The sequence below is a fragment of the Geotrypetes seraphini genome, chromosome 3, assembly GCF_902459505.1.
Source record: "Geotrypetes seraphini chromosome 3, aGeoSer1.1, whole genome shotgun sequence".
Taxonomy (NCBI): domain Eukaryota; kingdom Metazoa; phylum Chordata; class Amphibia; order Gymnophiona; family Dermophiidae; genus Geotrypetes; species Geotrypetes seraphini.
In genome coordinates, this window is record NC_047086.1 from 309,887,459 (window position 1) to 309,905,429 (window position 17,971).

At 38.9% G+C, this 17,971-nt stretch overlaps 1 protein-coding gene across 1 annotated transcript in view; it reads left to right on the forward strand.

Moving 5' to 3' along the window:
* Nucleotides 1-17,971, forward strand: part of SEL1L2 (SEL1L2 adaptor subunit of ERAD E3 ligase) — a 103,263-nt gene that overhangs the window by 27,220 nt on the left and 58,072 nt on the right. The window contains exons 4-9 of the mRNA XM_033937651.1: nt 6,081-6,134; nt 6,247-6,306; nt 6,399-6,480; nt 7,607-7,761; nt 10,300-10,356; nt 13,683-13,751. Coding sequence (XP_033793542.1) covers nt 6,081-6,134; nt 6,247-6,306; nt 6,399-6,480; nt 7,607-7,761; nt 10,300-10,356; nt 13,683-13,751 — 477 coding nt within the window. The remainder of the gene's footprint in view (nt 1-6,080; nt 6,135-6,246; nt 6,307-6,398; nt 6,481-7,606; nt 7,762-10,299; nt 10,357-13,682; nt 13,752-17,971) is intronic.

Sequence of the window (17,971 nt, forward strand, 5' to 3'; positions counted from 1 at the left end):
TTGCTGTAGTTACAAGCATTTTGGAGCATTTTGATTCATTTCAAGTTATGCTCCAATGTTTATTAGGATTGCTTTGATAACATCAATTATCAATTTCTAATTAAACGGATTTAATCATTTTAACAGCATGTATTAGGACAAACATTAAGAGCTACAGTAATCAGTTGTTGAATTAAGGTTTTTAAAGTCTGTTAGTGGGTTGTTGACCCTTTAAAAGTTTCAGATGCTGCTTCAGGAACTCGCCTCCAGGGGTATCCGAATGATTGTGTTACCCCGTATTCGGCAACAAGACCTTTGGATATACACGTTTTCATCTAAGTGTAGGGTTACTGGGGGAGTTGGCTGGGGGGTTCTCAGAGTGGTTCTGTTGATTGACTTAACCTGTTTGATTATTAGTTCTCACTGTGGAGCTTTCACTGAGGTATTTTCACTATTTTTGGTAGCACACGGGAGGTATCCTATGATGGTGTGCAGGCAGAGGTTTGTTCACCATTTCTCCTTTCGCTGACCTCTCACGCTGAGGATACCCCCTCTCACTTACAAATTTAAGTAATTTTAATAATTCACACTTGTGTTATTTCTCTCAGGTTGTCGATTATCAGTGATCCACTCTCAGAACCCTTGACTTTTTTCTGCCTTTTTGGTCTGTGCTTCAGGAAGAGGGGCAGCTAGATCTCACAATATAGGATTACAGAGAGATAGTGTAGTCGGTGTTCTGTGACAGTACAACCATGGTGCTCTATGCAGTCTTTTCAAATACCATAAATACATTCCCTCTTTCATAGACCCCTAGAAATTCCATGGATAACAGAAGAAGGACAGGTGATATGTGTATGCATGCATCAAGTGTGGCCTGAGGAGAATAAGAGGGATGCATGACAATATACAGAGATCAATTTTAGTCCTCAATTGCCTAACTCATAAGCTGAAAGTGGGAGCTAAATATTGGGGCCATGTGTGCGAGAAATATGGTAGGGCCAGCCCTGCCAAGCATTGTACAGTAATAAGAAAAGCCAGGGCTCAGCCTTTCATCTCTACCCTAGGACCACTTAGGTAGTATAAAGACGGCAAAACCTTTTGTCTTGGAGTGCAGCCAGAGATGACTAGATGCCAAAGTCAATACACTGTCGGCGTATACATCCAGATAGTAGGGATGTTCATTCATTGAAAATGAATTACAAAACATGACAGTTTAAGGCCATTCTTTTCTCTTTAAATGAACAACATACAAACCTGGATATGCTTTGGCTTATAATTGGAGGTTTGTAAGCTGCCTTATGTTGACAAATCTGGGAAAGTTCCTGGCATGAAGCTTTTGCTGTGCCTTTCTCTGTTTTCTCTCATTGCTGTCTTGTTCCTAACATTGGTAACCCATGACCAAATGATCTGCAGTAGACCTAACCCAATGAATCATGCCATTGGTTTAAATCTTTAGGACATTTTTTTTAACATCACACCAGTGATTTTGTAATTCTTAAATATAATGATGAAGTGTGGGTACAATACTTTGAGATTTTTGTATATCTTTCTACTAGTCTTTTGGTAGCCGCCTTTTCAAATCAGTTTCTTTGTGTATAGATGCCAATTTTCTTCCTCTACCTGCTTTGCAACTTTCTTGGTGCCTTGGATCTTCATTCCATTGTTGGTGCAGTTTTACTTTTCTTATGGTGCCTTGGGGGTGCTCGTCCCTCCTCAGTGCTTAAGGGAAATGATTGCTTCACCTCCTAGCCTAGAGATTCCCAGAGCTATCCTGGAGCCCGCAGTCACTTTCAGGATCTTTACAATGAATATACATAAGAGAAATCTGCATACATTGGAGATCCAGTATATGCAAATGTATCTCATGCATATTCATTGTTTGTTTATGTGATTATAATGAAATCTAGTTAATGAAATAGCAAAAAGTGACAATAAATAAATAAAACAAACACATGAGGTCAACCTACAGGCAAAACAATGTATAGCATGTGTGTGATATAAATATATATATGAAAAGGAGTTCCGATTTGTCTATAGGTTGATCTCATGTGTTTGTTTTATTTTGTTTTGTTTGTTTCATGCATTTGTCTTTTGAATCAGCTGATTGATTTCAGTGTTGATATGTCCATACTAATATCTTTCTTTACATTTAATTCACTTATTTATTTTATATTTGCATTCTCCGAAACATCATGTATTGTCACTTTTTGCTATTCCATTAATCAGATTTCATTATAATCACATTTGGTTATTTGTAATTGTTACTGTGGATGGGTATTCCTTTATGCACCAATTACTGTCATTTTTTCCTTTCATATAAATAGACATATGATTTCTTTTGTCCCACCATGGTGTCACATTTTCTACGTTCTTACACACTCACTTTCACCACTATGACACATTCATTATCACCCATGATTATTAGTCCATGATACATATTTTTACAGGACCCCTGATGAAGGCATTTTGATATGCCAAAACACAAACCGTGTAGGGTCCAATCCATCTATTGTATCCATCTTATTGTTACACCACTTGTCAGCTGATTTGATATGCTGGATATAGGTCATTATTTTCTGATACCATATACATCGTGGAATTTCTCATGTACAGATGACCGATTGATTTTCATACAGACTAATACATATTTGGAACTTTGTTACCATTTCCAGCTGTTTATGTTTTTATGAACTCAGTTTTATGATTTTTTTAATGTTTTTAATAAACTTTTGAGTGTCTAGTTCATCTATTCCACTTTGCTAGTGTTTTCCTTCTGGTATTCGTTTGTGGTCTGATCTGGATGTTAAACACTGGAATTTTCAATATGCTGAGAAAGCTGTTGAAAAACTACCTTTTCAGCCAGCAGTGAAATAAAGAAGAGATCAAAAACAGGCTGGGAACTGAGGGATCCAAGGGGATTTTTTTCAAGATTGGATGAACTATTGCTTTTTTTAAGAATCGGGAAACTCACAATAGGATAAACTGTTATTGATCAGAGATGGATCTAATAGATGTGTCTTTTGCAAAATGGATAGTGAAAGTACAGTGTTTGTTTTATCAGTTGTTTGTTTTATGTATTGTACTGCTGTTACAATGTTTGTTTTATGTATTGTACTGCTGTTACAATGTTTTAGTTGTACATGTTTGTGGCTTGTGCATGTCTGGCTTTTGGATTCAATAAAGACATTATTAAAAATAAAAATAACTATTTCAGGTATGAGAAAGGGAGAAGCAGGAAATGTCTTGAGGGATGACATTAGAAATTATTTCTGCAAAGAAGGAACCTTGTCTAAAAATAGTTTGCCAGATCCTTGGATGATAGTCATAAGAATCAAGTCAAGATGATAATTGGAGTGATGTCGCTATAGATATCTACTGTAGCGGCATTTAATTTTCGCAAGGGCAATTATGACAAAATGAGGAAAATGGTTAAAAAAGAAACTAAAAGAGTCTGTGGCAAAGGTCAGAAGTGTAAACCAGGCGAGGATGTTGTTTAAAAATACCATCATGGAAATTGAGCAAGGGTCATTGACGCCATTTGTGCCGGACCAAATGAGTAGCATTAGTAGCAACTTCTTGTTACCTTAGGCAAGTCACTTAACTTTCCATTGCCCCTGGTACAAAATTTAGATTATGAGCCTACTAGGGACAAGAAAAAGTATGTGAATATATGTAAATCACTTTGGTTGTATCCACAGAAAGGTGGTACAGACAGTCCCCGTTTTACGAACATCGGACTTACGTCAGGATCATACTTACGAACGGGGTCCTGTTGTACCTTCGGTGTCCCAACATGCCTCTCTTGGAATGGTCAGAGGTAAAAGGAAGCAGGGGAGACCAAAAGCCCATTGATTGGATACCATCAAGAATGACACGGAAATGAACATCAAGCAATTGAAAGAAGCCGTGGAAAACAGGGAAACATGACGAAGACTGGCCTACAGAGTATCTAAGGGTTGGACGTGACTGAATGGATAGTAGTAGTAGTATCAGCAGCTTCTTGTGACCTTAGACAAGTCACTTAACTCTCCATTGCCCCTGGTACAAAATTGTCATAAAGTGTATGGGGACAGAGAGACCTCAATACGTACATTCTGGAAGAAAGGCGGGAGAGAGGGCATATGATAGAGATGTTTAAATATCTCCGTGGCATTAATGTATAGATGGTGAGTTTTTACAAATCAAGGAAAGCTCCAGAATGAGAGGGCATAAGATGAAGAGGAGATAAGCTCGGGAGTAATCTAAGGAAGTACTTTTTTTTACAGAAAAGGTGGTAAATGCATGGAATAGTCTCCCAGTAGAGGAGGTGGAGACAAAGACTGTGTCTGAATTCAAGAAAGCATGGGACAGGCATATGGGATCTCTTAGGGAGAGAAGATAGTGGATGCTGCAGATGGGTAAACTGGATGGGCCATTCGGCTATTAGATGCCACCATGTTTCTAAAATGTGATATAATCAGCTGGAATTTGTTTGGTTTTCTCCTTTTTAGTTAGAAGGCAACTTTTAGTTAAAGAGTCCCACTTGAGTGACTACCTGTCCATGGAGAAAACTACCACACAATACCCTTCCTTTTCTATTTTTGAACAGGCTTCTTAAGCTGTTGTTGGACTGGTTAGCTCCCATGCAGCAGCCATAAAACAGAAAATCCCATAGTATGTGTGGGGGGAAGGAGTCAAGTCTTTGTTAAATCAATTATGTGTCATTGGACACAATGTTCCTAGCTTCTACCTAATGGGAAGAAACGCACAATAAAATGAATGGAAATAGAGAAGTTTACAAGATTTCAAAGAAGCATATCATATTAGTGCCATTAAATGGCATCACCCATTTGCATGACTGACCTGTCACAGGTAAACAACTTTATTTTAGTAGACCTCTATCCCATTAACTACAAGATACAAATATTGTATTTGTTCAGACTGCCATTTTAATATGATACTTTCTGTACACCCTCATTTGTGGTAAAATTAAACACTTGGCTCTTAATGAATACAGCTGTAGGCAAATCACATCATCTTAGTTCCCTCTTTTATAAATGCTGATTTTCATGATACTATTGCTTATATAAAAATAGTAATGACTGTGAAATAAAGTTGTATTAAAAAAATAAAGTTTACTAAATATAAGGTACATAATCGAAACGAAAATATATCTAAAAACCCGCCTACATCGGTACTTGGATGATCTAAAAATCGGAATAAATACGAACATACTTGCCTCCAGAACAACAGCAGCTGGCATAGGAAAGCCTAGTAGAGCTGTACAGAGGTGACTTAAGTAGTATGGGGGGATGAGCTAGTGAACCATAGAGAGGAGGACACAGGCCCATAAGCCACTCTAACCACTGCATTCATGGTGAAAAATGTGCACTCACCAAACCCCCACAAATCTCCAAACCCTATTGTACTGCCATATAGGTGGTGCCTGCAGCTATAAGGGCTATTGGGGTGGTAGACAGGTAAGTATAGTAGGGTTTGGGGGGCTCACCATAACCTGCAAGGGCGTTATGAGATGTTTATGTAGCACCCTTTTTATGAAGTTCACAGTAGTGCCCCATTTCTCTGTTGCCATGTCTGGGTGGCCAGTCCATCACTTTGCTGACCCCTCCCACATCCAAAAGGTCTTGTTCTAGGTGTTTTGGACTTGGATGATTTTTTTTGGATGAGAATGGGGTATAAAGATAGACGACTTGGTGGTCTTGACGATCAAACTGAAAAAAAAATATTTTGGACATATTTTTCGAGAATGGACTTTAGATGCTGCTGACTTTGGGCAACTAGTCCCAAAACAGACTTAGACTTTTTTTATTATGCCACTCTATGTATATAGAGAAAGAAATAGGGAATTAACAAATTTGTTCGGATGTTTTATGATTGAAACTAGAAAACATATTAAAGATATTCTTTCACAAGATAATAACAAACCATGAACAGTCATCTGAATGTAGTTTTTAAATTTAGCATATAGTTCTTAGCTCTTAACAAATAAGATTTATCATATGCTACCAGTATTAGTTGCAAATTAACAAAAACAAATGTTTGTAAATTAACAGATACACTAAAAGAATTTTGATCATTCTTCTTTCTTTTTCCTCACACAGGCCTTAGGATTTATGGCAGCAACTGGAATAGGTATGGAATATAATCCAGCTAAGGTGGGTAAAAATGTTGGTTAGAGACAGTGGCTACTTAATTCATTTATTTTATAATAGGCTGAGCAGGCAATGATCCTTCCTATAATTAAGCATGCTCTACTAATCTTTTCAGGCATTGGTGTATTACACATTTGGAGCACTAGGTGGAAACCTGATATCACAGCTGATTTTGGTTTGTACATTACATATCTTTGAATCATAGTACCTTTTTAAAACTTTTTTAAAAACAAAGCCATTAAATATCTGTGTGACTTTTTTCATTAGGGGTACAGACATTTGATAGGGCTGAATGTACCACGCAATTGTGAAGCTGCACTTATTAAATACAAGAATGTGGCAAATAAAAGTAAGCATTTCACAGATTTTCCCATTATTATGGTAGTAATTCAGTGTCTCTGAAGATAAGCAGGTTCATTGAGTCAGGCAAGTGGATCACATGACTTCACATGATGCCAAATTGAGGATCTGATGCAGAGAGATACTGAAGGCAGCAGCATGCAGTTAACTACCAGGTCCGAGGCAGCACAGAAGGTTTGGTTCACTTTCTACATCAGGGTAGAAAAATAGATAACTTCCCTCCTCTGGGCCCCAAACTCCCAGATCCCACCCCTCTCAAAATCTGATAACCCTCATTTCTGCACTAACATCAATCCCAAGAATTCTAGTAGCCCCCTCCCTCACCCCACTTTGACCCAACCTGATCTTCCTCCCCAATGCTAAAAAAAATCCCCTTCCCCCTCCGCCTGTCATACCTTGACAAGGCAGGAGTGATGCCCAATTCCGGTAGTGCCAGCATGGAAAACATCAGTGTCTAACTCTGCAGTACATCCTGAGATACACAGAGCTGGGGTCAGTCTGCCAAATAAAGGAATTTTACCCTTATATGGTAGCTTGGATAGAGATGTCCAAATAAAAGAAAAATTATCTTATTTGGCAATCAGTGCATCCTAGAATGCTCTGGGCGGGACCACTATTTTCCATGATGGCAACACCAGGACCAGAAGCAGGTAGGCATTGCTCCTGCTTCTTCAAGGTACAATGGGGTGATTGGGGGTGGGGAAGGGGGGTTGGATGGGTAGGAATTGTTGCTAGATACCAGGAATTTATTAATTTGGGGAGCATCAGTTCAGGGGGGAGGGAGAAGGTTGCTAGACTATCAGAGTCAATGCAGAAACTATGCCAGTGGTTTCTTTTTTTATAATATCACCCTACCTGTTAGTGTGTGCCTTGAGCCGTGGCCACTACCTTTAGTGGGCCCTGGCTTGAGAAAGTTTGAGAGACACTGACTTAGACTATAAAGTGGTCTATAAATACTAAAATAAATAATTTATATTTGCATGGTATATTTTTCTAACATATGTCATTTTAACAAATGGTTCCACTGCATAGTGAAGGATTTAGTTATTTTTAGTTGCATTTTCAGACTGCATGTCATCTTACTATTGTGCTTAAGAAACCATTTTGATCTATAGTTGTAGGTGAACTAGACAGCTATGAAATCATTCCAGCTGAAAAAATAAAACTTACAGAGAGACCAGAAATTTCCAGTATAAACCATGAAATTCTGGATTGGGATGTATATCAATATTACAGATTTCTTGCAGAAAAGGGTGACCGATATGCACAGGTATTATCTAAGAATATGCATACTTTAAAAATCTGTAGTGTAAAATGTTTTATTAAATATGCATTTTAATTTTATTATGCAATTCGTTTTACATAATTGTCATTAACATGAGAAAGATAATATTGTTCTGTAGTAAATGTTAAAATATATGACAGATGATGGCAAACAAGGGCCATTTGCCTTATACAGTCTGTCCAGTTTTCTTCCTTTGTAGTTCTCTATCACTTTGGCTAGATGAGTATTTAAATTTTTATACTTAAACTAAGCACCACTTGTGTCTTCTACCAATGGTAATTCTCAAGAAGAGATTTGATTATGTTACTCCTTTGTTGAGACATCTCTATTATTTATTTATTAAAAAAATTTATATACTGCATATAACTATGCGGTTTCTATATGACATACATAGAATCTTGTTTCCCTCTGATTATCGCGTATAACATAGACATATCAAGACAACATTGTTAATCATCCCTGTTAGTTACCTGTGGCCCAAAGAGTACAATTTAAAATTGTGTTATTAATTTTTAAATAGTTGCATAATATGGGGTGTGAATACTGGATGACCTTCTTGTGGTACTCACCTATTCAAGTTTTTGTTTAGGGTGCAATTCCATTACTGTGCACTGCCAATTTATTTCTGTTTACCACACTTTGGGTTTAATATAGAACATCTTTCCTTGTGCAACCAGTGAAGGTAGACATTTTGGCCCTGATTCTCCAAAAGTGTGTCCCGATTTTAGGCAGCTGTAGACGTCCTACAGCTGTCTAATCAGCCAATTGGGATGCACGTTTTTTTAAAAAAAATGCTCCCCAGGCAGGCCACCCGGGAGAGGCGTCCTATACTAAACGCCGATTCTGTAACCGGCGTCTGTAGAGAATCGGGTTAAATTAGACGCGGCCGCTATACTTATGGCAGCAAGGGATCTCCCTGCTGCAATATGTATAGCGGCCGCGGTTGTTGCGGCCACCTGTCCCATCACCGACAGGAGAATGCCTAACTCCTCCTGTCGGAACCCCGAGCCCCCTCCCCCCAAACTCGTAATCGCCGACAGGAGGATGCCCAACTCCTCCTGCCGGAAAGCCCAACGACCCCCCGCCCCAACTAATCTCCCTCCCCCAACTAACCTTTCAATGTTGGTCAGCTGGACGGGTCTTGCTGCCGTCCAGCCGACGGGTCTGCCTCGTGGAAATGAGACGGCACGCCCCTTCCCAGCCCATCCCCGCTAAATCTAAGGCCTGATTGGCCCAGGCTAGGCACCTTGGCCAATCAGGCCTTAGGATTAGTGGGGATGGGAGGACCCGCTATGCCTAAGGCCTGATTGGTCCAGGCTTCTACAGCCTGGGCCAATCAAGCCTTAGATTTAGCGGGGATGGGCCGGGAAGGGGCGTGCCATCTCATTTCCACGAGGCAGACCCGTCGGCTGGACGGCAGCAAAACCCGTCCAGCTGACCAACATTGAAAGGTTAGTTGGGGGAGGGAGATTAGTTGGGGCGGGGGGTCATTGGGCTTTCCGGCAGGAGGAGTTGGGCATCCTCCTGTCGGCGATTACGAGTTTGGGGGGGGAGGGGGTTCCGGGGTTCCGACAGGAAGAGTTGGGCATCCTCCTGTCGGCGATTACGAGTTTGGGGGGGAGGGGGTTCCGGAGTTCCAACAGGAGGAGTTGGGCATCCTCCTGTCGGTGATGGGACAGGCGGCCGCGGCCACTATACTTTATTGCAGCAGGGAGATCTCTTGCCGCGATCAGTATAGCGGCCGCGTCTACTTACAATGTAGACCAGCATTTTGCTGGCCTACATTTTAAGCGTCTCTTCCTCTACTAGGGAGACGCGTAGGGCCGCCTAAGTTCGCCTAAGGCCTGTAGGCGAGCTTAGGCATCTTGCGGGTCTCCCTAGGCTCCCGGAGGCGCCTTCAGGCCTGCCTGGGGAGCATTTTTTTTTAAAAAACGTGCATCCCGATTGGCTGATTAGACAGCTGTAGGACGTCTACAGCTGCCTAAAATCGGGACGCACTTTTGGAGAATCAGGGCCTTTGGGTTTAATATAGAACATCTTTCCTTGTGCAACCAGTGAAGGTAGACATTTTCTGCTTCTTGAACTTATACAGAAATAACTATGGAATTCTATGAGTGTCAAAGCATTTCGGGGTCCTTTTATTAAGGTGCGCTAACCGACTTAGCACATGCTAATGATTAGTGCGCGCTAAATGCTAAGGTGCCCATAGACTATAATGGGCACCTTAGCATTTAGCACGTGCTAATCTTTAATGCGCACTAAATCAAGTAGTGCGCCTTAATAAAAGGACCCCTTAGTGCTCTGGGTCACGGTAGAAACCTCTACCATGGTTTAGTAAAGGGGGGATTGGTATATGAGAACAACAGAATGTAGAATATACTACACTGGATCTAAAATATTGTAATAAAATATTTTCATCATTTTAATGATTAAAAGTCCAGTAGAGGATTTATTATTTTATTAGGTTAGTAGAGTATAATATGTATTAAAAAATAAGGGAAACCTTTTGAATTACTCTCTTAGGTATTTCTTGGAAAATTACACCTTGTAGGAAGGAGGGGATTAGAACAAGATTTTTATGTAAGTTTATATTTTATATTACTTCTTAATGAACTGCTTTCTGCTTTCCTCTGTCTTCTCAACTCTCAGGTCAGGTTTTTGTGTCTATTTCTCATTTTTCTCTCACTTCCTGTCTTTATCTCTCTCACTGCTACATCCATCTCTAACATTGGGGGGGGGGGTTTCCTCTCAGCATTCTTCAATTTATTTTTCTCCCTCTTCATTTATTCTTACTATATCATCTTCAATGTACCTCTTTTTACAGTCTACCTACATCTTTCTATCTTTTTTCTCTCATATCATATCTCTCATTCCCCTTTCTCTTATTCCCCAGTCTCTCACTAACTCTGTTTTCTACTCCCTGTCATTCAGCATGTCCTTCTCGCTCTCTTCCCACTTCTATACACTATGGGCTCCTTTTACTAAGGTGCGCTAGCGTTTTTAGCGTGCGCTAAAGATTAGCGCGCTTTAACCATGTGCTAAATGAAAAATATGCAAGCTCTTTAGAGGCGTTAGCATGACCCCTCTCTCCCCCCAAAAAAAACCCCCAGTAACCAGTAAAAGTTAAACACCTGGGGCCTGTCTGTGGGGACCAGAGGCTTTCCCATGGTCCTGCCACATTGCTACTCTGGGCGGAGAGGTGTTGCTGCTAAGCAAGCTAAGTACACGATCTATAAATTGGAGTGTATTTAGCAGTTTATTAATATGATGAATAAGGCATGTATTTATATATGAAATTAAACTTACCAATCAAATATAAAAATTAAGAACAAAGAGGAAAGGAAACATGAAATAAAGAAACAATATTTAGACATTAATAACAAACAGAAAATCCAACGGGACGAATGAGGAGTCCAGCCAGCTTGAGTCTCATGACCCAGCTGGCCTGAAGACCCTGAGGTTAAACACTAGCAATTTTCCACATCCCATTACACATTCTTCTGCACTTTGTTTTTTTTTTTTAAATTTATTTATTTATGAATTTTAAAAAATTTTAACAAGCATTACAATCTTGTACAGAAAAGTACGATCAAGAAAACATATCATTGATTATTCTCAAACTTGAAAATAAATCAAAATTACATCAAAATTACATAAAAGGTAATAAGTCCAACTTAATCATACACTAGTCCTCAACAATGGATCCAAGATTAAGGAATTAGGAGTAAATATAGTACAATAAGAAATTTAAGCAAAAGACGTCATCTGATGCTGAAAGAGAGCTTAATTAATTGATTAAGACACAGATGTTTCTCCTTTTTCTAGGCGCTTCATAGAGAGGAAAGCAGTCAGATGAGACGGTTCAAAGAAAATATATTTAAGGGAATTATATCTAATTACACACTTACAAGGATATCTAAGAAAAAATAATCCCCCCATCTGGGTCACACCAGGTTTTAACAATAAAAATTCCCTCCTTCTTTTCTGAGTTTCTCTCGAAACATCAGGATAAATTTGAATATGGAAGCCAAGGAAATCCCTGGATCTATTTTTGAAGAAAAGTTTAAGAATCCAATCTCTGTCCGGAGCCAAAGCTACAGTCAGTAAGAGAGTGGCTGAACTAGCCACCTCTCTATCAGATTGTTCCAATAAAGCTGTAACATCCAAAGGATTTTCCTGTGGTCTGCCAGCACCATCTTTTTTTTGAAAGTCCTGATTTTTTTTGTTAGGCAAATAATACACTCTTGACAATGGTGGAAATGAACCCTCTGGAATTTTTAAATTTTCCAGAAAGTAACGTTTTATCATTTCTCCTGGAGGAATTGATGCAACCTTCGGAAAATTAATCAAACGCAAATTATTAGACCGACTATTATTTTCAAGTACTTCCAATTTTCTTCTCATATTAAGGTTATCTTTCACAATCAAATCTTGGTTGCTCTTTAACATTTTTAAGTCCTTCTTTTCTTCTTGAATCTCAGTTTTTATAAGTACCATGTCCTGTTTAACAATTTTATTTTCTTCTTTCTGAACTTGTAATTCTTTATCCAAATTCTTTATCTGAGGACTGAGAGAATTACCCAAACTAGAGACCAAATCCCATAAGGATTCCAATGTAACCTCAGGGGGTCGAATAGGGGCAAAGAAAAGTACCTGTGCAATATTAGTTGGTTCATCCGAGTGTTTTACCTCCCTTGAGCCTTGTTGACCCTCAAACATGGTTGTCCCGGTCGCTGGTTGTCTTACAAGGAGAAAATCCCCTTGTGCTGTTCCTTGTAGCAAGCCCTCCGCTTCGCTGGCCTCTTGAGAGGAAAACTCTGCCTCTTCAGACATGCTCTCCTCCCTCGGAGAGCTAGTTCCCAGCGGCAACGGCTGTAGGGGAGGCGTCCTGACGTCGGGGCTTAGCGTAACGTCCAGCCCGGGGGTATCCGCCGAAGCACTCCTCTCAGCCGGCGCTCCCATCGGGCGATTCCCCAAACGACTCGGCTCACTTTGAAGACGTCGGAAAATGTCATCGACGGTAAGGACTGCGGGGCTCGAGCGCTGGGAGGCTCCACCAACGCTTCTACCCCTTCTCTTCGGCATTATTGCAATAAGGTAAGAAGACACCCTCCAGCGTCTTTTCAGCAACAGATGGCGGCAGCCATCTTGGATCGCTTCTTCTGCACTTTGGTGATATTTATATTGACTGAAGTTTTGGCACCCTTTATCATCAGTGCCCTAAACCAGTACCTCACCTGGTACAGCATGAGGGGGAGACTTAAGAGAGAGGAGAAGATACTGGATTACAGGGTAGGGGGAGCCGGATTACAGAGTGGGGGTGGGAGGAGAAGGAGAGACATACCAAGATTGTGGGGGTGGAGGGACATTTGTTCAAGGTGCCACAGACCGGCTCTGGATAGCCAGCTATTTGCACTTTAACCAGTTAATGGCCATTGCCAACTGGTTAAATCAATTTGAATATCGAACCCATAGTATCTCAGTTGCTCCTTGATATGCTAAATGACACATAGCTCTAGGTGCCAACTTATAGAATTGCCCTTATAACATTAAACACTACATTGTCTCTCTAAGAAAATATCAGGAAACAAACATCATATTCTTCATTTCTGGTTGTCAGTGAGATATAGAATTATGTTTTAAGTCCGCTTTGTGTGCAAAAAAAATATGTCCACAGTAGAACTAAAGAAATCAAAGAACATAAGTTGTGCTGATAAGGCAGATGTTTATCATAGTTTCAAGTTTATTAGTTTTTAATATACCGACCATCAACAGATATCTGGCTGGTTAACAATAAAATTTAAAAGGTAAGAGAGATAAAATAAAATAAAAAAAATACTGTTGAAAATCAGTACGGTAAATTTATTTCCCATCAAAAAATTATTATTTTGTTTCTTTTTCTTTAGAAAGCATATTACTATTTGATGAAAGCAGCCAACAGTGGAAGTACCAATGCTATGGCACTTTTGGGAAAGGTATAATATTTTTCCTTGCATTCTTTTCTCCTTTTTCTGGTAATAAGAGGTGGCTAAGAACATCATAGAACTACCACAGAAGCAGAAGTAAAGAAGAGATTGGGAACTACAGGCCAGTTAGTTTAATCACTTTGGGAGTAAATGCTGATATTTCTGTTTTCCAAGTCTCACTGCACCATGGAAATTCTGCTAAAACAAAATCCAATGGATTGCATTATCTAAGACAGCATGGTTTTACTAGAGTTAGGTCTTTTCAGACAAATCTTATTAATTTCTGTGATTGAGTGACCAGCAAGTTGAATTGAGTAGAATGCTAGATGTGATATTCTTAGATTTCATCAACATATATGTTATATATGCTGTTACACTTATTGTAAGTTTTTTTTTTTTAAATGAATAAAGAATTGGAAAAAAAAAGATTTCATCAAAGCTTTTTGCATACTACCACATGGGGGACTTAGATAATAAACTGAGCACCTTTGTATGGGTTCTAAAGTGACTGGGTTAGAAACTGATTGAGTGGGAGATGCCAAAAAGTAGTGATAAATGAGGTTTACTCTGAAGATAATCCTTGTTCTGGTTCTTTGAAATTTTTGTAAATGATTTAGCAGAAGGATTGTAAGATAAGGTTTACTTCTTTGCAGAGGATAGAAAAATATGTTATACGGTAGTTGTGGAAGATGTGGATAACTAGACTTTGGCAGCTAAGATTTAATGCTAATAAATGCAGGGTCATGAATTTGGGCTAAACAAAAAGTTACAAGGCAACAGTAGAGTATAGGAGGAGGCCAAGTACTTTGCATGAAGAAGAGTGGAACTTGGGGGTGATCATATCTAATGATCTTAAGATTGCCAAACAGGTAGAAAAAGTGATGGCAGAGGCTAGAAGAATGCTTGAGGGCATAGGACGAGAGGTGATGAGGTCTCACCATACAGAGACATTATTTAGAGTACTGTGTACAATTTTGGAGACCGCACCTTCAGAAACATATAAACAGGATGGAACTAGTCAGAAGGTGGCTATTAAAGTAGATGTAATCTACTATTCTTTTCTCTATTTCTTTGGTCACAACTTCACTTCCCAAAGGCAGTGGGGTTTGTAGCACAATAATATATACACAGGCATGGTTTGGCATGTCTACTGTTAAGATAAGTGACGGGTTGCCACAGATTTGGTCTTGGAGAATGAGATGTACAATGTCAGCGTCTATGAAACAAACTTGGTTTTTTTTGTTACATAGAGCTTTTTGGACCCCAGTTAGATTGCAAAAGTTAAATAGTTCTTTGTCTAATAGATGCTGGCATTGTAATCTGGATATAGGGACTTTAGATCATCTTTTGTTCTATTGTCCCCATATCTTAGCCTTTTGGAACTCAATCTGGGATCAAGTAAATTGTTTATTGGAAAATCACGTAGCATTAACTTATGATACTGTACTTTTTGGTATGTCTATGAGAAAAAAGAGTCAGATATCAATGTGTAATAACAAACTTTTATTGATTTTGACCGGAGTAGCCATTCAACATATTACTAATAACTGGAAAGACCATAGTAGGCTCAATTTTAAATTTTGGTGGAATTCAGTTTGCCACATATACAGAATGGAAAGATCAATAGCGGTGCAAAATGGAAATTATAAAAACTTCATTAAAATTTGGGAACCATTAACGTCCTTTTGTCATGATTGATGCCATTCTCCTAATATTTCTATATTTAATATATAAGATAAGGGTGGGGTGGGGGGAGGGTTTCTATTACATGTAAAATAAAAATTACTAAAAGGATTTCAGGATGGGAGAGGGAGGGTTATATTTACAACTATAAGTTATAATGATAAGATGTACAAGTGGTTAAATCTATGTTATTGTGTTGCAATTTTTGTACACTTGATGAAAGTTTTAAAATGAATAAAGAATTATAAAAAAAAAAAAAAAAAAAAAAAAGATAAGTGACGGGTTCCTTTTAATCACAGCGCCAATAGGAATATGAAAACTATTAGGCTTGAGTTATATACAAAAATGATAGATACATCGTTTTGTTTTTTTTAATTAAATATATGAAAAAATACAGAATAAAATAAAGTTGTTTAATAAATTTGGACTGATGCAGAATAAAAAGTAACCGGCAGTGTGGTGCCTAGTTACAAACAGAAGGTCCATATAAAGGTCTTAAATTGATATAAATAAGATTGGTTGAAGAGAAATATTGTTGAAACACCTTTGGAAGTAAAACTTGATATAAGATCAAATAATTGAGGAATCAACAGGTGATAATTATTGGCTTTCTGTATACAGCATATCCTTTTATCTGCATTAAAACAAGAACATACAGAGTTAAGTCAAAAGAGCTTATATTAGACTCATGGTCCAACCCCTGCGGAGTACCACAAGGATCACCACTATCGCCCATACTATTCAACCTCTTCATAGCTTCCTTAGGCACAACCCTAGATACCCTAAATATAACCTCATTCAGTTATGCGGACGACATAACCATCCTCCTTCCCTTCGACATCCAAGACCCCAGCTTCACAGAACGCCTGAAAACAACACTGGTAACAGTAGAAAACTGGATGACCAACCATAAGCTGAAGCTAAACGCGGATAAAACAAAATTCCTATTACTAGAGAAGGAAAAACTACAATCCGTTACAGAACTGGAAATAAATGCAATCAAATACCCTATACAGACCACTCTCAAAATCCTAGGAATACAACTAGACAGACGCTGTACAATGCAGACACAAATTCACAAAATCATCCAAAAAGCTTTCTACACCATGCGAAACCTTAGAAAAATAAGAAAATTCTTCAACAGAGACCAATACAGAATCATTGTCCAATCCCTGGTACTTAGTATTTTAGACTACTGCAACAGCCTCTACCTATCATGCCCAAACTACATGATAAAACAACTATAAACCGTTCAGAACACAGCCCTCAGACTCATCTACTCGCTTAGCAAATTCGACCACATCACAAATGCTTACTTAGACTCTCACTGGCTTCCAATAAAAGCAAGGTCACATTTCAAATTCTACTGTCTTCTATTCAAAGTAACCCACAGAGCTGCACCAAGTTACCTAAACAACCGCCTATACCGCAACCTCACACACAGAACAAGGAAAGCTCAAAGCCTATTCACATACCCCCCTTTCAATGGTACCAGATGAAAGAAACTCTACGATAACCTTCTAGCGACACAGGCAGCGAAAATTGACCAACAGTCTCCAAACTGCTGACCAAAACATCAGACATCAAAGTTCTCCGAAAAGAAATCAAAACGCTTCTATTTAAAAAACACCTACCATCACTCTAACCTCCTGCCTACACACACACAATTACTCCTTCATATTCATCATTCCTACAGCATCCCTCAACGCCATGTAAGCAACCTCCATATGTAACCAATATTTCTTCCTCAGCGCTATGTAATAATCTCCTTAACTTGAATGTACTGCTATCCTTACCTGTGATTTAAACCTGATATGTAAACATATTATATTCCTGATATGTAAACTTGTTATATTCCTGATATGTAAACTTCCTGGAAATGTCCAGTTCTCTTCCAATTTTGTAATCCGCTTAGAACCGAAAGGCACAGGCGGAATAAAAATCTCTAATGTAAAATGTAAATGTAAAATTAAAACAATGTACCAAAAAAATTTCCAAAGACCACGTTCCACACAAAAGAAAATTACTCACTACGTCCTGCTATTTCCTTTCATTCAAGTTTCATACAAAATGGCGATGGCGTCTGACGTCTACATTTAAAGACACAGAACAGCCAATCAAAGTTAGCGACGTCAGCATTTAAAGGGCCATAATATCCAATCCTCAGTGTGTTAAATTAACGACTACCAATCTAATTCTTCATTGAGACCAATAGGAGGAAATATTTTTTCACTTGGAGAATAGTTAAGCTCTGAAATGCATTGCCAGAGGATGTGATAAGCGCGGTTAATGTAGCTGGTTTTAAAAAAGGTTTGGACAAGTTCCTGGAGGAAAAGTCCATAAACTACTGTTGAGACAGACATGGGAGAAGCCACTGCTTGCCATGGATCGGTAGCATGGAGTGCTTCTATTTGGGTTTTTGTCAGGTACTTGCAACTTGAATTGGCCTCCGTGAAGATGGGATACTGGATTAAATGCACCATCGGTCTGATCCAGTAAGGCTATTTTTATGTTCTTATAATTTGTTTCCACAGGTGAGGTTAGTA